A 27,669-nucleotide genomic window follows, 5' to 3' on the forward strand; every position below is an offset into this window, starting at 1 on the left:
CCGCGCCTGCGCCCCGCGCCCCGCGGCGGCCGAGCCGGGGCAGCTGCTCAGCGCCGCGGCGGCGGCGGAGACAAAGCGCCGGGTAATGAATGGGACGGGCCCGCCCGGCCCTTCCTCTTAACTCCTTCGGGCCCGGCCGGGTGGCGGCAGCGGCGATCTCTGGCTTCCCCCGCGGCGGCCGCCCGGGGAGGTGAGTAGCACCGTTCCGGCACCGGGAGGGCGCCGGGCTGGGCGGTCCGGCTCTCTGCTCCTATGGTCCCTCACCCCTCTCCCCCCCTCCCCCCCCCCCCCCCCGTGCCCGCCACCGCGGCGTTTGGCCTCAGCGGCCTCGGTGCCTTGTGCGGCCGGGGACCTGCGTCCCGGGCCCGGCGGCGCCCTGTCCCTCCCGGGAGCGCCCGCGGGACAGCGTCGCTAGGCCGGGGAGGGGGCGTGTGGCGGCGGGGCAGTGCAGGAAGCCGGGAACCAGGCCCGCGGTGCCGGCTCTATTGTCTGCGGGGCCCGCGGGGGGCCCAGACGGCCCGGTGAACGGAGGTCGACGGTGCCTAGGGGTTTGGTGCTGTCCTGGGCCGCCCGGCGGGCCCCACCGCCCCTCGCCCGGGGAGGGGTGTCCGCCGCGGCGCTGGGCGCGCCTGGAGCACCCCCGGCATTGTGCGCAGCGCGGCCGGGCCGGGCCGGTGGGACCCGCCGGGGCTGAGCGCCCGCGCCCACCTGGCGGGGCCGCAGGAGCCGGGCCCGCGGAGGGAGCGGTGACCATGTGGCCGCTGCTATCCCGACCCAAGATGGCCCAGGCAGCCCCGGGGTGGAGAGCCCGCTGCCCCCCTCAGGGTGCGAACCGGGGACCGCCTTGGGTACAGGCTCCCGAGTCGGGTGCCGGGACCGGAAAGCCCGGGAAATCCTAAAAAGCGTTTCCCCCCGAGAAACAGGACACGAGGTGGGCAGGCGCCCGCCAGTGGCTTCGGCCGCGGCGTAAGCACCGCGTCTGTGCTTGTTTGCGGTGAAGTTTCAGCCATCCCTCCTGGGCAGAGTCGCTTAAGAAAAGTGTCTCGGAAAAGCGCAGAATTTAGTTTCCATGTAGTGCTGCTCTCGTTTTCTACTTGGGGCGAGGTAATTTTGCTTAAAAATGTCTTCTGTAGCTTCTAGGTCTACACTGAGACAGCTGCTGTTGTTAGTGGTTGTGTTAGAACGCTTACCGGATTTCTCAGGGTGTCCAGTACACTTAAAGTTGTCTGCTGTGTATACACTTTTAGCCTACTAAAAGTGTAAAAACATTTATTATTATATTGAAAGGTTAAAGCCTCTTTTGCATTAACAGTGTTTCTATTTATCATTTCTAACTTTAGTAGGGTTGGGCTTTGCAGTGTAAAGACTTTTCTCCCTAGTGCTTATGTGTTAGAAGCAGTCCTGTCTTGTTTTTGGGGGGTTCATTTGAGAAATTTCAGTAATTTAGCATGAGCTGTCATATAATACTAAGCAGAGAAAACTTTTCAAGCCCCTGTAACATGAATGTACTTTCCAGATTTTTCCTCACGTGTTGTTGACTTTATGGCCCGCTATACATGTGTATCTGTTTTGCCTTTCAAGAGCATGAGCACAGCACTTTTCTTCTAAAGGTTATCTTCAGTAATGCAGTGTTTCACTTTAAGAGCAGACGAACACCCTTGGGAGGACATTTGTGGAGTACATACTGGGGGGAGTGAAGTCTGGAAGACTTTATCAACTATCCTCAAGATACTATGCTGCTACTAGGAAGCTGTGTTTGTGCAAATACTGGGCAGGGGCATTCTAGTTATTATTCACTATGGAGACAGGTCTTGCAGAGGAAAAAATTCTGTTAGAAACAACATAAATTCTTTTGTGGACTACTAGAAATTTGAGTGCTGTCCACTAGATATAAGACCAAAGGCAAGATGCTGACAGTTTTTGTACAGTTGGATGTGTGTCTACTTTGGTACTTTATGTTGCTAGGACCTTGCAGCTATTGAGGAATTTATTCCATAAGAGTTCTCCAGAGCAGTCATATATAAGAATTGATTGAGAATAAGTAAAACGAAATACCTAAGCTAAGCATCTCAGAGAAGAGTTTTCTGAACATTCGTACTGTTGCGTAACAACAACTCTTTTACTTCTGGCGATGTAACACCCCCCATCCTTGTGACTGCTCTGCCTTCTTGGAAGCTCCTGGTAAGCGTCACCAAACCAGCTGAGTGTTGAAGTGTCCCTTGACTGTACCACTTAGGCCATGAGGCAGTCCCTGATGGTACCAGGAGCTCTGGCGTGGTAAAGGTGGGAAACAAAGGATAAGCAATTACCTCTTGTAGCCTTGGTAAACCATTTACCTGCATGTAGCCCGAGTGGAACGGTACCATTGTTACTGCACTTTGGGGAAAAATGCTTAGTAGTTACTGACTTGATTTACGGTCAGGAAGGAAGCCTACTGATGATCAAAGTCAATCAATGATCTTCTGACCCTATAAACAGCAATCCTACGTGAGGCTGTTTGAGCTTGCCTGGACCGCAGCAGGCTGTGCCAGCGTCTCCCAGAGCTCACAAACCCTCAAGCTGGTGGTACTCAATGACTGTCAGCCCCTCACCCTCCATCTCCATGTTCCTCAAGGTGCAAACATTGCCTATTGGGAAATGCAAAGGGATTTGACATATTTTAGTGAATTTGAGGGGAGTTTTTCATAGGTACCTTGACACACATAGAAATAGGTGTACACATCGTTTTACCTGTGCGTATGTTAATTGACTGTGGTACAAATGTTACTATTTTGAATCCACAGTTAAATCATTGTTACAATTGTTGTGAAAACTATCAAATCACTTTGTATATGTTAAAGTACTCAAGTATTAAGTGCTGCTAAACCCTTCTACATACACACTGTTATCTTTCCACCCATATCCTTCGCAGTCTTATTGCTTTGGCATTCACAGCTTTTGTGTAAATCATTCCAAACTGCTTATTTGATCTTCCTTTGTATGCTTTAGTATGTGCAGTAAGTAGTAAAGTGAACCTTGCCACTGAACTCTGTAAAGTTGCGTTTTCACATATCCATATTAAACCCTGCTTTTGCCAGTACCTTTGACAGTTTCTTTAAGCAGCCAAACCACTCATTCATTACATCTACGTAAGGCAAAATTGTGACAGGTACAGCATCCTTGTTGATAATGTGAGAGGCAAAGTACAGAACAGCAGAAGGCTAGACAGGTGATGAGCTTAGAGTAATGTTTGCTATCTTTCTGTTACCTTGTCTCCTGCAGCTTCTCTCTCTGGTGTTTCCACCATCTATGGCTTGTTCTAAACCAAGATGCTAAATGTCCAAAGCAAGAATTGTGTTTGTAGAACAGCCAGTGTAACAGGTGCTTAGTGCAGAGGGGGTCTTCTTCAATAAACATAACACATCACTAAAACTTATAACAGGGCCTTGGAAAATACAGGAGGGCAACGGAATTTTACACATTTATTTAAAATTGTCCGTCCATTAAAGTAGACTATCCTACCAAATACTTGTAAAAACTAGGTATTACAGAAGGAAGTGGCCTTTGAACCTGCTGGGTTTTTCTGTTTTCTCCTCCCTTTTTTCTTGGAATTCGTCTTCTTTGTGTTTTTAGAATCCTAAATACATTAACTTCTGAGAGATTTGGTTTTTCCTCTGCAAAAGTTTGAGTTAAAGAATGTGCATGTTGTGTTTTCCAACAGCTTGCTTCATTTTGCTGCCATTCACAGTGAAGAATATATACAGGGGGTTTTGTAAGTCCTGTTTTTTGCAGCTTGCTTTTAATTTTTAGGAGTTTCATCTTCAAAGTGAGCAGGTTTTACTATGGGGTTGCCACTGTAATGAGCAGTTAAAATAATCAGCCATATGCAAATAGCATGATGATACATGTATATTGGCTTAGTGTTATATAGAAAAGAATATTATAGTTTAGTGGGGAATTTTGCACCATATAGAGCAGACTGTTTAACTCATCATGACTGACATTTTCTCCTGAAGTAGGGATGATCTATGTATTTCAGTAGTATCAAAGTAAATTAATGTAATTTACATAATACCTGTTGTAGTATATACTTTCAAAACAGACTTCACAAAGAAAGTGTTCTTATATGGCAGATGTGCCTTGTTTTCTGCACATCTTTGGCAGTTTATTTTGTATTTGTTACTGGCATCCTCAGTATTATTCAATTTACAACTATGGCATTGTTTGATTTCACCCAATTAGTGAAAAAATTGAGTAGTTTCTGTGGCCTAATGGTAGCTTTCAAGTGAAATCTAGAGTTTAAAGCTCTCTGGTCAAGAAGTAAGAAAAACTAAAGTTTTTATTGTAATTTTTAAGTGGTTTTTTTTGTTTTGTTTTGGTTTTTTTGTTTTTTTCTGAAGCAAAGGAACTTCTGTCCTAAATTAGTGTGATACATAGTTTAACCATGGTAGTATTGGTTTAGGTTTGGGGTTGTGGTTTGGTTTTGGGGCTTTTTTTGTGATGAGATAGAACTCAATGTGATGGGTTGTTAAAGCAACAACAGGGAAATAGCTAGATTTTTAAGGCCCTTATTTTCATTCAAGTGTGATGATTCAGAATAAATAGTGATTTTTTTTTTTTTTTTTTAATATTGGACAACATACTGGAAAGTGAGGTATGAGTCTTTTCTATAGTGTGACTGGTTTCCAGTGGATGTTGACATAAGAAATATTATTATATTACTATAATCTTTATGTAAACTCAAAACCTCTGTGCTCTCTTTAGCAATTACCACGCAGTTGCGTCCCCTCCATCTCTCACCTCTTTCCCTTCCTCCTTTGTTGTTTAAGGACATGTAGATTGGGACGATCAGTCTCTAAACGTTTAGAAGGTTACTAGTTTGTTGTTACAGCTGTGTGAAAGGTTGTTGGATTTTTTTTTTTTTTATGTCATGTTTTTTAGTTTGCATTCACTAGTGTCATACAGATATGTTTTTCCTGTGATGTGTTAGTGTAAGTTTTGCAGTGACTGTTCACATTTTCTGTATATTTAATATAAAAGCCAGGTCTGGGGTTCAGTACTCACTAGCTTGAAAATCATGGCTGAAAATAGGCTTTTTTTAACAGCTGAACATTTTAGCAATGCTTTTTTGCAATTATTTGCAAACTATATGGGAAAATATATTTAATAATAGATTTCTCTTGTGTGACAATGATCAAAGAATTTGTGCCTATTTCAGCCCAAATAAGTTAAGTGGCTTTTCAATAATTATGCTGCTTACCTGTTGCTGTAATTCTGTATGCTATTTTCTGAATCAGTGTTTACCTCTAAAGAAAATAATCTGCAATCCAGCTAAAATTACTTTTTCTTTGTTATTCTTCTCACAAAAATAAACAATCAAGAAAACCCAAACATTAATTTGAATTGAACAAAATGTTTGGCCTGGCTTGAAACTATAGTCATCTTTAACAAATCAGAGAGGGGGGAAAATGGGAATGGAAGGGTTGAGGGGTTCTGGTGGGGTCTTTTTTTTTTTAAAGACATCAGGGAGTGTAAAGATGCATATTTGTACTTTATCTTGCCTGTAGTCTGATGGCTCTGGCACTTGCAAGGAATGTGGGAGAGCCAGGTTCACTTCCCTGCTTTGCCTGAGGAGCTGAATCCACATCTGAGGAGAGTTCCCTAACTGCTCCACTGAGCACCCTGCTTCGGGTGGGTCTGTGTCTCCTTGGCTGACACCTTCCTCTCTGCATACATTATTTAAATGTTGCTTTAATAGGGATAGCTAAAGTATCTCAGCAGTCAAATTAGCCAGCCGCACAGCTCTGGAGGTGTTTCAATTGCTTAAGAGGCACTATAGGAATGTTTTTAAGTATAAAATGTTGGTAAGAAAAGTGATATGTAGTTTATTTCATAATGCACACTAAGCCAGTCATCAGAACTGTCTGCCCTCTAAGAGGTGATCTCCTTCCTAAGGAAAAAAACACTAAGTGTGGGTATATGTGTGTGTGTGCATATATATATATATATATACAGTTAAACATCTCAGTCTGTTTAAGAAGAGTAATCACTGCAATATAAGAGGGAATGCTTTGCAGCTTATGGATTTTCTAAGGTGGCAAAATGTTTTCTTGGTTTGTTGGGTTGGGTTTTTTTCAGTGTGCTGGGGCAGTGTCACAGCTATGGCCTCTGCACAATGACACTCATGTCTGTATAATGGTCAGTGGGACTGAAGTTGCAAAACTCAAAAAATGTGTCCTGCAATAGACTGTTTCGTTGCTAAGTCAAAATATGTGATCTAATATGCTCCACTTGCAATCGCTCCTTTCTCATACATGAGGAATGATAATCTTGTGTTGATCCTATGCTATTGCATGTTGATTAATACATGTGGTTGGTGCAGTGTGTAAGCAATATGTTTAGCTTATGAAGAGAAAGTGTAACAAGGTGAATCCTGTAGTGCATGGAAAGGTGTCAGCAACCTTCTTTCAAATCTTGCATGTAATGTAGACTCTGTTTCATTCAGCATAAGCATAAAAAAATGGAGCAGTGCTAAAATAAGTACAAAAATTTGACTTTTAAATTTTATTTTATCAATCATCTGAGGGGCATATACTGGTTTTTTATTATTATTTTTATTTGAAGTGAAAATGTCTAATTTTTCTTGATAATTGTGAGGGCTGGAGATTTGAAAAAAGGTGAGAGTTACTCATGTAAGTGCAACTCCTGGAGCTGTCACCTAAAGAGAAATTTGAAACATCTCATGAGTTGCCACTGTGACAGTTAATGTGTTTAAAACATATTAAAAGTAATTACTTTCTTCTTTTCCTTAGATACAATCATCTCATTAAGTTTGAGTAGCAAGTATTTAACCTCAAATGAAGCCGCCTGCCTGCAGTGGAACAGATGTGTAAGTTTGTTTGGTTTTCTCAATAAACTAGTGGGCAGCTTGTTTGGTTTGGGTCTGGTATCATTGTTTTTATTAATTTAAAGGAAGACAATGGATAAAAGTAACGAATAATTGTATGCCTGTGCATTGACTTGTATGGAGCTTCATAATTTAGCAGGAGGTTTGTATGAGTGCCTGACCCTTAAAAATTAAGTTTGGAAGCCTGGATATCTTTAGAGTGGTACAGAAATAGTAACTATTTTATGATTTATGGGGCATCTCTTACTCTGTGGTATCAGCTGGCATATATACATCCTTAGCTTGAATTATACTGCTTAAATAGGGGAAGTAACTTAGATGCTGCATTTGTCCTGTACTCAAGTTACAGGTGTCTCAATCAGATTTCATGTCTTCACTGAGAGACTTAGTTTTAATAGTTTCTTTTAGGATTTTTGTCTGAAAAATATTAAAACTTTATATATTCTGTTTGAGCTTTTGAGTACAGGTGTTATGGAAGCCTGAAATTCCTGAGTAAGATGCACTAGAAAAAAAATTCTTCATATGAAGATTAGCACTTACATGTAGAGTAACAATAAATGGTGTTCTTGTACAGTATTTCAGAGCTTTGTGTTTATTTCTTATCCCATCCCCTCTGTGCCCTGAATAAAATAGTTAAATTTTTAAGCTGTCTGTATTATTGGTTAACTTGCATGTTAGCAACAGATGGACAAAATGTTTAAGACAGAGAAAATGTTGAGCTAGGAAATCATGGTGGGGGTCATAGAATCAGAAGAAGGGACCTCTAAAGGCCACCTAGTCAAACCCCTTGCCATGAGGAGGGACATGTTAAACTAGACCGCATCTCTCAGAGCCCCATCCAACCTGGCCTTGAATGTTTCCAGAGACGGGATATCTACCACATCTCTGGAAAACCTGTTTCAGCATTTCACCATCCTCATTGTAAAAAATCTATTCCTTATATCTAGTTTGGCTCTACCCTCTTTTTGTTTAAAACATTACCCCTTTTCCTATCATTACAGGCCCTACTAAAAAGTTTGTCCCCATCCTTCATTACAAACTCCTCTTCCTGAAAGGCTAGTCTAAAGTCTTGCTGGAGCCTTCTCTTCTGAACAACCCCAACTTTCACAGCCTTTCCCTGTAAGACTGTGGTCTCTGTAGGAAGAGAAAATTAAAAGCATGATTCAGATTCATTCCTTGAAGAAAAGTTTTCCTAGGTGACCCTTACAGAAGATGTGTGAGATTTTGTTACATACTAAATCTGTCTGTGGATTGTTCTTCATCAGAGTCTTAAGCAAAAATGAACTGCTAGTGCTTTCCAAACCCAGAGCAGAGCTGAAGAGCAGGAGAGAGTAGCTGTCATTTGCACCAGCCTCTCAGGTCAGTTTTAGAGCACTAGCAGTTTTCTTTCTATAAAGAAATCTGATAAAAGGGACAATGTTGTTTTTCCAGAATATCCAGAAGTTCACTCTCCATATAGTTAATGCTGTATTTTAATATACTCATCTCAAGGTCACTGAATGCTTTGCACCGTTTCATTACATGATGTCAAGCACTGTGGTATATTATATTTGAAGTGCCTTTCTATTGTGACTCTCAAGGTTAAAAGCCTTCAATAAAAATAATCGACTTAGTACTGCCTGTCTAATGAAAGTGAGTATTTGGTCTTGGTACCTTCAAGAACTATTTCTTGATTTATAGTCCCATATGAAATAATTGTTGACTGCAAGCTCACTGTTCTGCTTGATGCTTTCTTCATTTGTGATTAAGGCAGCTCTCTTGACAGTGGGTACCCTAAAAACAGATACTTATAAAGAGCTGCTGTCTCCTGAGAACAAAGATTCTGCTGTCCAGATGTTACCTTCTCTGTTAAAATTTTTAATTTTGGTAGGACAGCAGTTGTTACAGGTCTACATTCTTTAGCATCCATTGTAAGAGTTCATCTTCCAGTGCATATGCTATACAGTAATTTTTGTGTAGTTTAGATCATTGAAGAAAATCTAGTTCCCGATTAAAAGGATCGAGTTGTGTTAGATGTGCCATGAGAAGGTGGGAGAGAACAAAGCAATGTGAAAGCTGCTGCCTGTTTGTCTCACACCCAACTACTGGCTTCTAGCTCATGACAGCTTTTCTTAAATTAAGATTTGAGACTGAAAATCCCAGTGCTACAATGTGGCATACCTCATGGCAATCATATAATATTTTCTGGTTTTCACTCTGTGGTTCCCTTTCTTTATTCTGCATTAAAGGTGGAAACATGATATGCATGATATGGGAGGGAGCATGTGTACCGACGGGAGGAAAAAAACAACCAAAAGACACCAGTGTAAAACTCATTTCATGGGAGGTTGTCACTTGCTGTGACTTGCATTAATAGCTGCTGAAACAGTGAGAGGAGTGGGTCAGCTTTCAGGGAGCCAAACAGTGTGCAGACCGTGCTGTCAGCAGCATCCTTGCTTTTGATACTGGGAAATGGGAGGAATTGAGGTAATGTTTGTTTCCTTTCCTAGTGATTTTGAATTGTCTCCTGTGGCTTACTGAACTGTATGGGCGGACCATAATCCATTTATGACAGGAAATAAAATGATGCTCATAAAGAGCAGGAAGATTCCTCTTCCTTTTCTCTAAATGTTTTTATTTCCCTTTTCTATATCTCACAAAAGATTAGGTTTATTAAAATAATTATTTATAATAATAAAAATCAAGTGAATGGGAAGGGTTATCCATTTCTTTACCTGTTCTTTACTAATAGTGCTGTTCTGAATAGGACACCCATGTAGTCGTACTATGTAAAACTTATTTAAAAACCAAGTTGCATTATATGAATTAAAGCTCATGAGCTGCATGGGTTGGAATACGTACTACAAAAAGCTTTATTCTTAATTTAAAATTTATTGTATTTTTTGCTTCTTGAGCAAAACCTTATTTGGTCAAATTAAGATCTGTTTATGGCAGTAGGATGGTTCTTTTGGGAGAAGAAGCTATTAGAAGGAGCTGTTTGTTTGCCTGGGGTGGGAGAGTTTTCTTTGTACTTCCTGCTAGTGCTCAGTGGGGTGCTGGTGGAAGCAGTGTCAGCTTCCTTTAGCTTGGTTATGAATCAGTTAAGTCTTTGCAAAGTCTCACCTTCCCTTGAAGAAGGCAAAGAGAATATACCCCTAAAAGAGGTTAAGAGGAAAATACCTCTTGTCATGGAGGCTAGGAACTGGCTGGTTGACAAGTGAATACAGAGATAAGCATGCTTCTTTCTCCCTCCCTCTCCCCTGTTCCATGAATAGGAAGGTTTGTTTTGAGAGGGACAGAGATGTGATCATTGTTTTTTAAACTAGGATTTCAGGTGAAAATGTCAGATGCTACTGATGAATGTACAATTGACTTTGAAAATACAGAATGACAAAAAATTCTTGAAAGAGGAATAAGAAGTTCACCCCTATCACGGGCATGTGCATTATGCCTGTATGTGATATGAAAGCTTGGTTTTAAAGTTACTTCTTTGTTACAGTTCAGGTACTCACTGGCACAGTGGTGAAACCGAGGGTTTCTGAACTCTAAAAATTACCTTGGATAGCATTGTGAATTTTGCTTTCTGGTTTATTTAGTAGATTTAGTAAAGAGATGATCTTTTCCTTACTTCAAGAAAAATCTAGACATGCTTCTATATATTTATTACATAAGGAAGAAAGAAGATACCCTCAGTTGCAAATGATTCTCCAAAGAAATATTTCTTCTCCATACCAGGTGTTTTCTGACTTGAAATAAAGTTTTTGTGACAAAAGAATGATTAAGCTTAGGTTTAAAAAACCCCTATGAAGTATTTAGACTACGGTTTATACTCTTGAAAAAATTCTTTTGTCTTTTTGGGTACTATGAATTACATTTTCTTTCTAACCTTCCTTTAAGTTCACAAGCATTCCAGGACACAAATGTTTTAATACAAGTACAATATTGTGTCATGTTACACATGTACAAATATAATGTATACAAATAATGAAAAACCTCTCAATAGCACTGTTGAAACTATCTGAGGACATATAACCAACTGGCATCAATATGAGCACAGAACTGGGTTGATGGGTAGCTGTGAAGGGTTTTTAAAACAGACATCTTCAGACTTCATCTGGTTAGCAGGCAAATAAATACTACTATATGGTAGTCTTAGTTCAACAGATACAGTTCCATTTTTTATATTAGAAAAGTTATGGTAGTAACGGGTTAATGTAATATATTCTGTAAAGGACTCCGTTTACATTCTGTGAGGTTTTTTCCCACTTTCTATTTACATGGATGTTTTCAGTAAGAGTTCCAAGAAGACTGACTACACAAAATATGGTGTGTCTTCCCTGTTTTTTTGTTCTTCATCATCCTGCCTATTCAGCTTTCTAAGCCTCAGCTTTCTTCTTTACAGGTGTCTCATTTCTTACTGTTTGAAATCATCCTTAAAGTGCTTGAAGTTTCACTCTTTCTGGATTTAAAGATAGACATTTAACAAAAAAAACCACAAAAGTGGGTTTTTATTATGTTGTAAGCTAGGAAGGTAGAGTAGTCAGTAGAAAAATCACCTGTACTAATCCTATCCAATTTATTTTGTCAGTTGTGGGCTGCATGGGAGGAGAAAGAGAAGAGTCTAATGGGCTATTCAGAGAATTGATCACTTGGAGAGAAGAGTTGTTAGAGGAGCTTTGCTTTGAATTTTCTGATGCTTTTCTGAAAGCGGGCTGCTGTTCTCTAGCAATATGGAGTAAATCTTTAGTTTTTTGCTTTTCATTCTTTTCTAACTTACCTATTGTCACTGTGGTTTTGGTTGTGTGCTTTTCCTATTCTGTGATGATACTGATGCATCTTTCCTACTCTGTTCTTATTTTTATCTTCTCCATTTTACCCTTGTGTTGTGTTACTGCAACCTTCATTCATCTCCTGTCAGCCCCAAATTGTACAGGATGTGAAACTAAAAGCAGCTTTGATGTCCTGGTCTAAAAGTGCTCTAAGCCAAACAATACATACTTCACCTGTGTAAAAAAAAATCTCTAAATTTTTTCTTAAGAAAACCATCTTATTTCTTGTAACATTAAGAATTTCCCCATCATATCAGCATATGATACTGGTTTGTCAAAAATTATAAAAGATAAAAATATCAAAATAAATGTATAATTTGCTGTAGCAACACTGAACTGATATGTAAGACATGGGAAAGTCCTGCTTAAAGTTTTAATGAAACTATTGCTTAAAACATTGGCATTTTAACAAATGAAAGATCTGACATTTGGTAGGTGTGAACAACAGCTCAGAAACATATCCTGCAAGTATTGCATGGCTGATAATAAGAAGTAACATTTCAACACTTGAGACAGTTTGGATACTAGACATGATTGACTTAGTGTGGTAGATCTGTTTTTTATGAGTAATTTCTTAGTAGAAGCTGGGACAGAAATTATTAGCATGTGTAGAACCTGCTTTTTTTGTCCTTCGTTACAGTGTGCTGCAATGGGAAGTTAACAAAGGACATGTGAAGGGATATAGTCCCATTTGAGAACTGATGGTATTTTTAGTGCACTAAGGAAAAAAAATAGCAACAATTAAAGGCTTATCAGGTGGTTGTAGGTGTGAATAGTGCTACTAATTCTAGTGGTACATAATGTTATGTATGGTGGTAATGCAACATGCTTCTTTTTTTACTAAAAGTTGGGAGTGTCATTGTTTTGACCAGGGTGATTGTTTTGTTGTTGTAGCTTTACATTTTTATTTTACTTATAAGATAAGCGCTGTTCAAAACCGTGTGGAATGGGGATTTCTGTGCTATGGGCTTTAGCATATTTAAGGGTGTTACTTATAAAGTCTAGGTGGTGGAGGATGATGCTTCAAATAGATATATGCTTAATAAATTGGCAGATAAATTATGAAGATTGATTTCTCCAGAAATAAGGTTGAGCTTTGAACTTGATACCCTGTGTCAGACACCTTCTTTATTCTTACACATGCTGAACAGTTAGCCTGCATCACTGAGTCTGATGAAACATTTGGGTACTGAGCTTGTTTGCCAAATCCAGTGGGCAGAGTGGGAGCTTCAGACAAAGTTTGTTAAAGAAGCCCTCCTGTTCAGTCACAGGGTGCAGAAAGAACCTTCGTGCTTTCAAACTCCTTCTCAGAGAGGATCCAATCTTACCCCACACTTTGTCACACTTTGCTTTTGTTTAAAGGATTATACAGGTGTACTTGAACCTTTATACAACTTTATCCTGCAGGATTAAGGATGGCAAACCAGATATACTTATATAAATATATATGTGATGTATTATGATAATCATTAGATGCAAATGATTTACAGAATTATTTACTACACAGTATAGGAACTGTAACAACTATTATATAGTATAGTGCACTATGAAGCAGTATTCAAGCAGTTTTATTAAAGTAATTTTATTAAAGCTGGCAAAACAATTAAGTAGATTGATGTTACTCATGCATAGGAACGACCTTGGGCAAATCTCTTTAGCTCAGCCTCAAGGAGTAAGAGGAGTAACCTTGAGGGATGTCTCCACTCAGGGAAGGAATCTCCATACATACACTGCAAGAAGGCTTATGGCAAAAGACCCTGCATTAAAATTTGGGACTCAGCTTTTAGAGTGTGAAGTGACTGATGATAGTCAGATGTCTCCAGCTGTGTCAGCTCAGCAGCTTTGGATAAGTTATCAGTAGTATCACTTGTTTGTTCTTTTATCCAGGAACAGATCTACCAAACCTTCATCTCACTATCAGGATGTTTAGCTTTGGGACTGATGAGTCAGACTGGTTTGATCATTATTCAATGCCAAAAGCAGCATGATGCTCCCTTTTTCGTTTACCACTTGTAGGTTTGCAAATAGGGCATTGTTCAAGTTGGTTTTCACCCATTCCAGGCAGAGCATCCTGCTACACCACTAAACAGGGCTACCAGAACTAAATGTCAGCCCAGTGTAAATAATATACGTGCTAACATGAACATCCTTATTTATATCACGCTTTGATTAATACGAAATGTATAATATTGTATAATAGTAATGTATCATATTTTAAAAGCATTATCTCAATTCTTTTAAGAAGTGTTATGATTGAGGATATGAGTGTAAGAACTCAAGAACTGGATCCCCTTTTTTTAAAATAAACATTGCTTTAAAAATTACACCTTCATTTTCACTTTGTTCCAAAGTATTTTTTTAAATGGTGCTAATTTGGAAATCATATTGTTTCTCTTCACTTTGACCACTGTCATGAACTATTTTCAACCTCTTACACAATGGAGTAAGAGCCACTGTAGTTTTGTGCAGGGGGAGCTGGCATGCACACTGTGTTGCAGATGATTTAGGGTTTCAGATGGAGATACTGGTACAAAGCTGGAGCTTTTAGTTTTGAATCTTTTCTGAGGTTTCAGGGAATATCTGAAAATTATTAGTAAACAGCATCCCATTGACTTTTCATATCATACAGCAGCAAGAGAAGAAAACAGCTGTACAAATAAAAATATCTTTGAAGAGTGAGAGGCTAAATTTGAGGAGTTTGAGTGTGTACAATGTTAGGTGTTCTCTGTGTGCTGGTTAGATTTTAACTCAATGCTGTCCATTTAACAATAGTCTATGACAAACTTTCACTTCTGAGCTGTTACCTTCTTGAATTATTATTAATTTAGAGGTGGTGGGAAAAACAGAAAACATAGAGAAGAAAATGTAGGAAAATGTAACTTGACCCTATTTTACTGCTTAAAATCATGTGTGTTCACAGTAAAATTATTTGATATTTTGCGGGGCAAGAGGCAAGAAAGAGGGGAATATTTACGTTTAGTGGCCATTTTTATCTTTTTTAGTCTCTGATTCAGGTAAATTCCTGTATTTGTAATTAGAGTTGAATACTCAGAGTGTAATGGTGACTGTAATACTCAGCTCTCTATGCCTTGTTTTTTTTTTTCCTCTGCTTGCAATGACTGATTTAGACCCCAGCATACACCAAGCCCTGAGTTTTCCAGCAACATGAAGGGGCATGAGCATCTTTATACTTCATCAAATTGGAGATCTCTGTGTTTTGTCCTGACAAGTAGCAGGAGCGCACCAGGGAGCTCACAGAAGACTATTCATGTCAACAAGGAGCAGTGTTCAATATTGGTGGTGCCGTTTCCACTCTTCATTCCTTTGTGTCCAGATGGAGCATATGGGGTTGCGAATGTGAGAGGGTGTTTTACAAGTTGGAGAGAAAACCTTTGGGAAACCACAGCAGTTACTGGTTTTCATAAGGTCTGCCCTTCAGGTGACTAAAAAGTAATGGAAGAGTAAAGGTGTCACCTCTTTTTTCTTCCAGCAGTTCTCTACTAATCATACCTCCCATGGAGTCCAGAACAACTTTTTTCTTCTATTAAGTGTGGCTTTCTGTACTTTATTCAAGATTAAACTATTGCATACCCCTAGTTCATGCTTGTACATCTGTGCCAATTCGTGTGAGCTTCTGTGGGACTTGAGAGTAGGACCCACCTTGTTTCAATGTAACTAACAGTTTTTCAGTTCTAATTCTGCATTTTGATTGATCAGTATCTTGCAGACCTCTGTAGTTCCTTATGGGTGAGCTAGTACTGATATTTTGTCACAGAAAATTTCTATAGAAAAAATGCACTCTTCTTAGTTTTCTTTCTTCAAGGGATTTACAACTTTGAAAATCACTAAGGTTCACTGGACTATAAATTTATACGAATACGTTCTGCTTATTTGTTTAGGATTTTGGATATGTGTTCTGTGGGTTTTTGGAGGGGGTTTTTTGTGTGTGTGTTTCTGTTTTGTTTTGTTCGATTGTTTTGCTTTAGCAAATATTTCATAATTAGCATAGTACCTGCCATTGCAGTTGAAGCAAATAATAATTTCTTAAAGTATGTGTTTCTTCTTGCTCATATTGTTTGCTCTTAGGGTTTTTCTTTTTATTCGGTATTCTTAATGATGCCTGTACATTTCCAAAAGTAAACAAGATTAATGCTATTATAAAACTGACATTGGTTTGTACAAATTACTTTTAATGAGCTTTTATGTACATCTTATGCTCAAAATCTGTCACTACTTTTGATCTTTTTTCAAACTAGTAAATGCTTTTACTTTTACTGTCTCCACAGTTTGAATCTTTCTTGAAAAAACTTCTCTTGCATTTTGCAGGTGTATGTCTTTGTATTTACACTACTTCCTCTTCAATAATAATGTCAAGTTTTTTGTTTTTAGCTGCTTTTTCTAGACCCTTATTTGCACCAAGATTCTGTGATATAATCAAGTTCAGGATTATTGCCTGACTATTCAATCTAAAATTGTTTAAAGCTTATAGGCTACTCTCTACTTTACAAAAAATAATCAGCTTATGGTTCAGTGTTCTTGCATACTTTTCATACTTCTCTCTGTGTTAATGTATGTCTCTGCAATTCTGAGACACCAGTGTCTCACTTTGTACCTCCTTCCTTCAGCAGTGATTTCTTCTGGTCGTGGCAGTTTGCTGCGGCACTCAGGACCAGTGACATTCTCCAGACGTTTCTTGTCAACCACTGTACTCTTTCAGTAATCCCATCTTGAATGGAAAATCCTATAAAATGTTTCTGCAGGCTTCTTACCACAGCAAGCCACTGACTACAGCTGCTCAGCAGCTAATAGGCCAGAGTAGCACATTTGAGTAGAGAGTTGTTCCTTAGTTACATTTATTTTCTTTGAAGTTTTTTTGTTGCAAGGTGACTCTGTATCTCATTGTGGAGATTTCAAAAGCATAAATCACTTTGAGCTGACTGCCTATAGCTTTTTATACCTTTGAGAACATTTTTCTTCTTGAATATTCTGTTCATTTAGCAGTAGTCCTTAATTTTGAGTTGCTTGGGTCCAAGAGTAAATAAGCTATGTAAACGTGGTCATAACCAAATTCATACTTTGTTCCAGGTGACTTTAAAATTTTAAAACACTCCCGTCTTTTTTTGTTTCTTATTAAGACAGATTGACTCTTATATAGAGTTGGCATGGGAGGAGGAGATGAAAAGCATATCTATGTTTCTAACCCTGAGTATTCTGGGGACTGTATTCTAAAGAAAATTCAGTTGAAAGTGCAAGGGTGTTTGAAGGGAAGTAGATTGACTTAATTTTACAGCGTCATGTAACATCATAACACAGAATCAGAGAATGATGGCGGTTGGAAGGGACCTCTGGAGATCATCTAGTCCAGCTCCCCTGCTAAAGCAGGTTCAGCTGGAGCAGATTGGAAAAGATCTTTGTCCAGTTGGGTTTCGAATATCTGCAAAGGAGACTCCACAACCTCTCTGGGAGCCGCTTCCAATGCTCTGTCACTGTCAAAAGAAAAGCTTTTCCTTGTATTCAGATGGACCCTCCTGTGTTTCAGGTTCGTTCTAGTTAGGTTTCCTCTAACTAGACTGCCCTGCTGATGGCAACCCTCTGAGCTCTGCCATTCAGGCACTTATCAAAGCAACAAAAATCATGCTTAGATGTTTGAAAGAAAATGGAAAAAAATACATTCAGAGTCTTCTATGGGGCATCCAACTTTGGGGATTTCCCAGGAAGTGATTGTCTCTTCTAATCTCAGCTATTTCTGCTAATTTCTTGAAGACAGCAAACAAGGCTGAGAAAAATACGTACTATGTAGCCAGAGACCTATAGCAGCCTTAAAGTGGGCAAGATACAAATAATTTTTTCTTGTCTTACACTCAGTCATAAGTACACTAAAGTACTGTAACTGACCACAGTCTGTAAGTGCTTTCTAACGCTGCTAATAGCATAATAACCCTGTTAACAGCATGGAGGCATTTTCATAAATGCTAAGCATAGATATATAAATAACATGTAGCTGCAAAGGGAAACCAAGGTTTAATTGCACAAAAGGGGGACAAAGACCATGTGAATCAACAGTTCAAGCAGTAAAAACTGCAGTCAAAAACTAAGGATACAGAATAATCAGGAAAGATTTCTGGTGGACTGAGAAAAACTTTTGGTCCAGAAGAAATAAAGGTAATAGGATCAGGAGCAGGTGAGATTGCATCCCACATTTTTTGGTGGAGGAGAGTATGAATATTAAAAACACAGTGACAGCAAGGAGAAATAGGGAAGGAAGAAGACTACCACCATGGTTCCTGCTTCAAAGTCCAAATAGCTCCCTCACCTCTTCACCTCAGCTTCAGTAACTTAGGACTGTCAAGAACCACAGCCATCAGTATTTAACTTACATGGCATCCGCTCAGTGGTATTGGGTACTCAAAGCTAATTTAGGATAAGGTGATTAGGGCCTAAGTGTTTGAATATGTAGTGATAATGGCTGATAATGATTAAGAACTTAACCACTGGCAATGTGTTGTTAATGAATGTCAATCTAGTTAAGTGTGGTTGTGAAGTTTGCAACTGGTCATATTTATCAGATTTTCAAATCTTCCCATCACAGCTACCTTAAGCTTCACTGTGTTAAGCAGTCACTGCTTATCGGGACAGAGGCATTTGAAGCATCTCTGCAGGTTTTTCTGTTTAAAGCCTAGAATTGGTTTTGCATAGTTGAGAAATTACAGGAATTGAAGGATAGAGATGTGATTACCTGTTCTGAGCCAAAGAAATTGCACACAGCTTCATGAGAACCCGATGCCAGTAGATATGTGTTTATTTTATGCAAATCTAGCTAGGATTCTGTAATGTCCTTACTGTAACTTGGCACTTCCATGCATAATTTATGTCCTGTAAGCTCTGCATCAAGTCGCTTGTGAACCTTTCTGTTCTGTGATCCTAAATCACAACAGCTTATTATATTTTCTTGCTTTTCCTGTTTGCAGTACAAGCTCCAAATTCACAGATTAGATCAAAGTAAAGATGAAACAAAAATCCTCTTGAATTGATTGCTCTTAAAAAAGGTTGGCTATATTACACTCTCTCTTGTCCCAGATCCACGTACTTCCGTATCATCAGTATGTGTGTGATCACTAATTTCTCTTTCATTCAATTTTATACTGAGTCATGTAAATTTAGTCTGGCAGCCAGAATTGTTCTCACATGAGATTTCACAAGACAGTGGAAAGTCCTTTGTACTGTAAATTTCTTCTAGAAATCTAAGGCTTTTCTTCAAGTCTTTCCCTTCATTGTTCTTGATGCTCAACCCTCATACCTTTTGGTATCTGAAAATATCTTTCTTTTTCTCCCCCCAAGAATGAGAGAGAAAGGCACGAATACTAAAACTCACACAGAAAGAAAAGCAGACTTGCTCCCTACCTCTTAGCAAGTTCTGACTGCTCCATCTCCCTTTTCTTAAAATAGCTGCAGTAAGATCATTGTCTTTCTTTTTCCCTGCCACTTCCCTTGCACTGGAAAAGAAAGGAAGTTATCACTATGCTAGGCTTTCCATAAATCAGAAGTTCACAGAAAGTGAGTGTTTCTAATTTCTCTTGTAAACAGACCTCAGAGAAAAATTAGTTAAAATAGGTTACAAAGCTAATATGACATTGTTCTTGATACAGGGGGAAAATGTCGGTGTGAATAACAGCCTTTTTAATGTGTTTTGTGGCTATAGCTAATTTCACCATTGCTGAAATCATAGAATATGCTGATTTGGAAGGGACCCATGAGGATCATCAAGTCCAACTCCTGGCCCTGTGCAGGACACCCCAAGAATCAGCACAATTCTTCTTGTGTTTTAGTAACACGTAAAAGCTGTGAGAAGTTTTTAAAATAATCATTTTAAATTTGTGTTTTGGCTTCAGCTGTGGAGAGTTTAATGAAATTTAGTTTGCAAAAATTGCAATGCATAGTGTAGTATCACTAGTGTGGCCAAAAATGTTTATCTTGAATGAAGGCACTAGTAACTGCATTAATGACACAAAATAATAAATTGGAAAGGGTTTGGCAAAATTTAAAATTCTAATATAATAGTGGGGAAAAAAGTGACCGATAAATGCAGACAGCTTTTTCATGTTTGTAAGGGACTGCTGGGGGGTTCCAGTTTTTGAGGCTGCTGTTGCCCTTTTGTATGCAACTTTACATGCAACTTCAGAAACCTACTGCTTGTACTGGAATTGGTGGCGAAGAATCTTTACTCAACTGTCATGTTATAAATGGGCTTTTTAGTGTAACTTTTGGGTATGTGAGGGACTTGAGCTGGCAGTGCTGCACTAGGCACCAGCATATGCGACTGTGTGTGTCTTTGCTTCTGAGTGATGTTGCTATGCTTTTGGAAGACCTCTCTGTCTGTACAGCATTTATACAGCCCAGTTGTCCTAAATTAAACATTTCAGTTTTTAATAATGAAACTCTAAAAGTAGCTTGTGTGGGAGTGTTATGGCATGAATACAGATGTGTGACTATGGTCAGAGGAAGAATGATTAGTGTGACAATGCTGGACACCCTTACAGAGGTTTCTTGTTTTCTTTTTAAAGACTGCTGTCAGTAATGAAGGGCTCACATGTACAGGACTGTGAAATAACATTTGATTTTAAGTACATAGTTCTGTGCTAATGGGATTAAATGCCTGCTTGTGTTCACATATATTGGTAGATATAGACACCTATATAGTATATGGGGTTAGGTATGTATGTGTGTGTGTATTTCAGTACATGTGTGTGCATGCAGTGGTTGAATTATGATGTAGGATGAGGCATAGGTATGTGCAAGCAAATACAAAAGTGATGCTTGGACTCTAGATTTTGTCAAAGTTGAACCAGAGCTGTCTGTATAGACACGTATTTGCCCACAATAAATGTATTGAGTAAATGTTGGACTTTTTCTTTTTTTCAATAGTACATTGAATTGTTTTTATCTCAAAGGAGAAAAAATCCCAAACCTACAGAATACTTAGTGCCTGCTTTCATTTCGCCTTTACTGTAGTTCTTTAATGTGTGTTAGTCAACTTTGTCTTCTGATTTTTTTTTTTCTAGACGGTGTAAAAGAATCTCAGTTGCCCAATCAAGATGAACAGAATGGCTTTCTTCAACAAGAAAATAGAACATTCATTTTTTAGGATTATATTTACAACATGAAGCATTTAGCAGTAGCTGTCTTTGAGAACATTCATCTATGACCTGAAATGTCCTGATCCTGGGAAAAAATGAGATTCCATTAATTAAGTTTATAATTTTTAAATCCATTTTCATGACTAATTATATTTGCTTATGCAGAACACGGATACAGAATTCATAAACCAGAGATTATTTTAGCACATGCACACATGTTGTTTTACATTCAGTATACAAGATACATAATTTTTATCAAATTTTAAATAATCTTTTAAATTATCTATATTTATTAATAAATGAAGTCTTGGCAAGAATTTATCATCCATGGACATGAGTAAAGCAGATTCCCCCGGAATGGATGATAATTTTGTATTAAGTAAAATCAATAACTTGAAAGTAGAGCAAGAAGACGACAGCATTAACTGTACTCTAGAAAGAACGGATATAAAGACAGAACAAGATGATTTCAAACATGCAGACAGCAGTGATGAACAGGAAGACAAAGAAAAGAACTTCATTACGAACAACCCTGGCAAATATTTGTCTACAGAAAATGAAGATGATTATGGATCTCTTTTTTCTCAGTATAGTAATACGCTGTACGATGTAGCAATGGAAGCTGTGACACAAAGCCTCCTTTCTAGCAGAAACATAAGCTCCAGAAAAAAGTCACCTGCTTGGAACCATTTTTTTATATCTCCTAGAGATAGCACTAAAGCAATATGTATGTACTGTATGAAAGAATTTAGCAGAGGTAAAAATGAAAAGGACCTGAGTACAAGTTGTCTCATGAGACATGTGAGGAGAGCACATCCCACTGTACTAATTCAAGAAAATGGAACTATGCCAGGTATATCTTCGTTTTCTTCATCTACGTTATTGCTGCCACCTCAATCTGCAGATGTTGGAGATCTGAGTTCTATGTTATCCCCCATAAAACTGGTCAAGAAAATGGCTTCTAAAATACCATCTCCAGATCGAATAATGGAGGAATCTGTTTCTATTGTTTCTTCTGAAGAAATACCAGATCTCTCAGTTTCTGAGAAGTGCAGCAAAGAAGAAGTCATGGTTGGTTCATCTCCACAGCAAGCAAACAACCAATATGATGACACTGTTGAGAATGTAGCAGAAAAAACAGTTGTAATTCCAAAGAGTGCATCAGGTTCTAGAAGGAGATCTGCTGTCTGGAAACACTTTTATTTGTCACCTCTAGATAATTCTAAAGCTGTTTGTATCCACTGCATGAATGAATTCAGCAGAGGAAAAAATGGAAAAGACCTAGGAACGAGTTGTTTAATAAGACACATGTGGAGAGCCCATCGTTCCATTGTCCTGCAAGAGAATGGGGGTGGTACCAGCATACCACCTCTCTACACCGCACCTCCTACTCTCTTGCCTTCTTTATTACCATCAGATAGTGATCTGAATTCTATGTCATCCTCTCCTGGAAAACTAATGAAAGAACCAACTTCTGTTTCCTCTTCTCCAGACAGAATCTCTGAGGAGATCCATACTAATATCACTTCTGGAGATGCTCTAGTGGAAGACTCAATGCTGTCATCTTCTGAAGATATAGGTGAAGTCTCCTTTGTTTCGTCTCCTGAAAAACAGTGTGAGGGATTAGGTCCACTAATATTTGAACCTACTGCTGTGTTTCAGCAAAATAAAAGGATTATGAAAAGGCTTAAGTCAGAAGTCTGGCACCACTTTTCACTCTCACCTGCAGACAGTCTAAAAGCAGTATGTAGATACTGCAGTTGTATGATAAGTCGTGGTAAGAAAGGAGATGTGGGCACAAGCTGCTTAATGAGACATCTATATAGACGCCATCCTGATGTAATTGGAAACCAAAAAAGCTTTCTTGATGTGAGTTTGGCAAATTCTCCTTATGCCACTTTGGCTTCTGCAGAATGTTCATCCTCAAAGTTGACTGACTTGCCTACAATGGTTACACACGATAATCAAATTATATTTCCTGTTAATAGTAAGAAGACCTCAAAACTGTGGAATCACTTTTCAATTTGTTCTGCAGATTCAACAAAAGTAATATGTACACACTGTGGACGTATAATAAGTAGGGGGAAAAAGCCAACAAACCTAGGCACAAGTTGCCTTCTAAGACATTTGCAGCGGTTTCATAACAATGTATTGAAAACTGATGTCCCAGAGACAGTATTATCCTCATCTACGGATAATCACATGCCACTCCGCACAGAATTACTAGGATCTTCAAATTTTGATGAAACCAATGACAAGTTTTGTGACTCTCACCCAGTTGCCAAAAAAATCACAAGTCTTGTAGCCGAAATGATTGCACTTGACCTTCAGCCATATTCTTTTGTAGACAACATTGGCTTTAACAGGCTGCTTGAATATTTGCAACCTCAGTACTCTTTACCTTCTCCATCTTACTTTTCTAGGACAGCAATTCCAGATATGTATGATAATGTAAAACAAATAATTATTTCACATCTTAAAGAAGCCGAAAGTGGAGTGATCCATTTTACATCTGGAATATGGATGAGTAACCAAACACGAGAGTATCTAACCCTGACTGCTCACTGGGTAACATTTGAGTCTTCATTTCGACCACAGTGTGAGGATTACCATTGTTCAGCACTATTAAATGTATCACAGATTGATTGCGACTACAATGGAATCAGCATTCAAAAGCAGTTAGAATACTGGTGGGAAACATGGATTACTTCCATTGGACTTCAGATTGGGATTACTGTTACTGATAATCAGAGTATAGAGAAAACTTTGAATGAAGGTGATCATTCAAGTGTACAATGTTTTAGTCACACTGTTAATGTAATTGTAAATGAGGCCATTAAAAGCCAGAGAATGGTTCAGAATTTGCTTAGTATTGCAAGGAAGATCTGTGAACGTGTCCATCGGTCAGCAAAAGCAAAAGAGAAGTTAGCTGAGTTGCAAAAGGAGTATGAGTTGCCTCAGCATCAGCTAATACAAGATGTTCCATCCAAGTGGAATACGTCATTTCATATGCTTGAACGTCTTATTGAACAGAAAAGAGCAATTGATGAAATGTCAATAGAGTGCAGCTTTCGGGAGCTGATAAGTTGTGATCAGTGGGAAGTCATGCAGTCAGTGTGTCACGCTCTCAAACCTTTCGAAGCTGCAAGTAGGGAGATGAGTACACACATGTCTACTCTAAGCCAAGTGATTCCAATGATTCATATACTTAACAGAAAAATAGAAATGCTGTTTGAGGAAACTATGGGCATAGATACTATGCTGAAATCTTTGAAAGAAGCTATGGTGAGTAGATTGTCCTCCACACTTCATGATCCAAGGTACATTTTTGCTACACTTCTGGATCCCCGGTATAAAACGTCATTATTTACAGAAGAGGAGGCTGAACAATATAAACAAGACTTAATCAGGGAGCTGGAAATAATGAGTTCTACCTCAGATGATGATAAACCTGTTTCCAATGGATGTGATATAGGTTCACCATCTACAAATTCGTATGGGGAAGATAATCTTTGGTCACTCATGGGTGACATGAAGAAAACAAAAGACCTGAAAGAGAGAGCAAAGTTACCAGAGGAAATGGTGCTTTCTTACTTGGAGGAAGAAGTGCTTGAGCATAACTGTGATCCTCTAACTTACTGGAACTTTAAGAAGTCATCTTGGCCAGTACTGTCAAAATTGGCTGTCAGGTTCTTGGGTTGTCCACCAAGCATTGTTCCTTCAGAGAGATTGTTCAGTACATCCAATGAAAGCAACAACTTTAGTCAGTCAAGGTTAATGATTGAACACTTTGAAAAGCTTATCTTTTTGAAAGTGAATCTTCCTTTAATATACTTCCAGTATTGAAACTAATGAACAAACCGCTAGACTAAATCTATTGTTGCTCACTGGATATTAACTATCTATAACTCAGATTTTTAAATTGCTCCAGTAGGGGCCATGTATGACATCTAATCAGTGACTATAATTCCAAATTTTAGGTTCATTTTTTCAGCTTTCAATATGTCTACATGTGCCTTATTCATAGTACTTCAGGCCAGATATTGTATATATGTTTTTTAAAAGTTCACACTAGAGATAGCCTGTCTCGTCAAATTATACAAAATTATGTAGGTTTTAATCCATAATTGTAAATGAACTTTAAAAAGCTCAGTCATTTGTTTTAATAGAATGGCAAAAAAAAAAAAAAAAGATGTAAACAGTTCTATTCTGTAGTTTTTTATTCAATTATGTAAAAACCATAAACCAGGTACTGTATTTTAGTTGAACATTGCTTTAATTACAAGAAAACAGGTTTTGTAGTTGTCAAAAGAAAGCTGTACATGAAAGATGGGGTTCAAGCTGTCTTTTTATCATATGGTGTTTTTAACTGCAAGCCCTAAAGTACTTAAAGGATTAAGAAGAGTTATTGAGGACGCTGTGTTTACAGGAGAATGTTGACTTAATAGCTGAAAATAAATCTTAAATTTAAGATGAGATGGAATGTGAGTTATACAGCAATCGGTAGTAAAACTTCCTGTTCTGGGTTCTCCTGTTCAGGTTTTACATTTTAAATGAATTACAGAAATATTCTGGGTATTTATAAAAGGTGTTTGGAAGTTCTCTCAAAGTTTGTGAATTAATGCTTGTTATTTAATGCCGCGTACAAAAAAGGCAAGAAACTTACCACAAAGACTCTAATGTCATTCTGAAGCCTTTTTTAATCTTTAGTGCATCAAAACTATAAGGTCCCTATTGTAAAAATTGAGCCCTTACTCCTAATGTAATTTCAATTGTGTAGAACAGCCTGTCTTAAAGCTCCTAGTACAGAAATAACTGATCTTCTGGTTTTCAGTAATAGCCTTATGGATATATATGGTGCACTGCTTAGAACTTTATGTAGTAGGGTTGATTCTTAACTGTTGGTGTCCATCAGGCAAATGGGATATAGAGCCCTTAAAACTTCAAATAAGATGGAAAAATAGCCAGCATTTTAATTTGAAAGGAACATTCTCCTTAGTTTAACTCTAGAAAGGTTCATCTTTTCATTTCAGTTTTCATTGAATACATTTTTGGGAAACAAGTCATCATTTGCCTATGACCTTTTAGAAAAGTTGTAGCTTTGTTAAAATACTCTACCTATGCCTAATCTAATTTTGCATTTATTATGTTTTAGTGTATTTATAAATGGTGAACTCCGTTTCTGAAATTAAACATTTTATTTGCAATTTTCCAGTGGTAGTCAACACTGCCTTTTATTTTCAGATGGATTTAAGACAACCATTGAATAAAAATTAATTCAAACAATTGTAATCATAAATATACCACAGAACAAGCTATGTGAAAATATGGGTTTTCCATTTGGCTCTTTGGACTTGAGCCTGGATTCTGGTTCTTTTCATTTTCCAAAAGCTGTTTTAACCTCAGGAAAATTTGTTGAATTACTTGCCAAGTGGCTCTGGTTTCCATGTTCCGTTTCTCTAAACATTTTACGGTTTCAGGTATTTCAAGTGTTATTCCATCATATTATGTTTATACCTGTACTATTTAAGTAAATCACTACATAATATACTTGGGAAAGACTAATACTGCTTTTTTCCCCGCAGTATTTTAAAATACAATGTTTACTTCTATCAACAGTCAGGATCTCTTTGTTCTTCTAGGGTTAAATGAGAACGGCACACATTTTTTCTGCAGTAATAAAACAATGTTCTAGTTTATATATAGCTGGAAGTGAGTTTGAAGCAGCTTATTGGGAAACATGTTTAAATGGTTACTGGTTAATTATTATCTCAATTTTTTCCCCTACATTTTAACTGTGAATATAACCTTGACCCTTGTAAAGGAGATTTTTAATCTCCAAACCAGGGGAGAGGAGAGAGCATAAAAAAATATTTTCTTTTTAAACAAGTGATGTAATTTTCACTCAAGGCTTGAATGTAAATACAGCCTGTGACTTAAAGCATTGTGGAGTCACATCAAATGAGGAGGAATGCTGGCAGTGAACAAGCTTACCTGGAAATCACGGTTCTCTGGACGCAAGCATCTTGGCTCCTCTGAAGGGAGTCTTTGCTGTAGCTCCTATCAAACTCCCTGTGTGGAAAGTGGGATGTGGGTAGTGATGGCATTTTGTAGCCCCAAATCTGCTTCTTACTCAAACAGATAATTAATTGTATAGCCATACTTTTTGTCAAAACTTCCTGAGAACACAAAAACTAGTCACTATTTTCAAAAGCAAAATTTTATCAGTTGAAGTTAGTCTACTTTATTTATACATGCAATTTCCCTTGTTTGGTTTGGTTTTTTTAAGGGCTTAGTTCTTAAGACCACACTGTTTCAGTGTCAGCTTGGTTAAGAATTAATTAAAGGCTTATGTTAAAATTTTTTTAAAGATAATATGCAGGCCCAAAAGACCTTAAAATTGAAACACTTAATTCTTAAATAAAAATAAGGGAAACTGAGAACATAAAGATGCTATTTTCAGTTGTAAACCTTGATCCTTCTGTAGGAGTTACAGGAGCATCTCCTTCAGTTCAGGCACTGCTGCCTGTGAAAAAAGAATGACTCCAAAAGAAGGGCTGAAAACTTTCATTGAAGCTTAAGGTAAGTTATTGAGTGACTGTGTTTTGTGTTAGGTTTGCTTTATTATTTTTAATGTAAATTCTCAGTGATTGCTAAAATTCTAGGTTTTTACAAATCTTTACAAATTTTAGGTTTTTAAAATTTTAGGTTTTTACAACCCTTTTCATATTTGTAATAGATAGGATCTCCCCTATTTTTACAGTGCTTTCCCTCAGACTAATAAAGCTGTAAACAGTGGGAGTTCTCATTAACCCGAGTTTGTGCTGCACCAATCCCCGTG

At 38.2% G+C, this 27,669-nt stretch overlaps 1 protein-coding gene across 3 annotated transcripts; it reads left to right on the plus strand.

Moving 5' to 3' along the window:
- Window positions 1–18: 18 nt before the first annotated feature.
- On the plus strand, window positions 19–26,376 carry ZBED4 (zinc finger BED-type containing 4). Of its 3 annotated transcripts, none has more exons than XM_039571701.1 (3): window positions 19–190; window positions 6,792–6,868; window positions 20,754–26,376. In XM_039571701.1, the coding sequence occupies exon 3, from the start codon at window positions 21,156–21,158 to the stop codon at window positions 24,672–24,674; it is 3,519 nt and encodes a 1,172-aa protein (XP_039427635.1). In that variant the 5' UTR covers window positions 19–190; window positions 6,792–6,868; window positions 20,754–21,155; the 3' UTR covers window positions 24,675–26,376. The 3 variants fall into 3 exon arrangements, with proteins under 3 accessions (XP_039427635.1, XP_010393867.2, XP_010393868.2); XM_010395565.4 differs by lacking the exon at window positions 19–190 and adding an exon at window positions 820–1,104; XM_010395566.4 differs by lacking the exon at window positions 19–190 and adding an exon at window positions 5,648–5,670.
- The last annotated feature ends 1,293 nt before the right edge of the window (window positions 26,377–27,669 follow it).

Source organism: Corvus cornix, chromosome 1A, assembly GCF_000738735.6.
Source record: "Corvus cornix cornix isolate S_Up_H32 chromosome 1A, ASM73873v5, whole genome shotgun sequence".
NCBI classification, from domain to species: domain Eukaryota; kingdom Metazoa; phylum Chordata; class Aves; order Passeriformes; family Corvidae; genus Corvus; species Corvus cornix.

Coding starts and splice junctions, on each gene's coding strand:
- ZBED4 (XM_039571701.1), top strand. CDS start 21,156: ATGGACATGAGTAAAGCAGATTCCCCCGGAATGGATGATAATTTTGTA.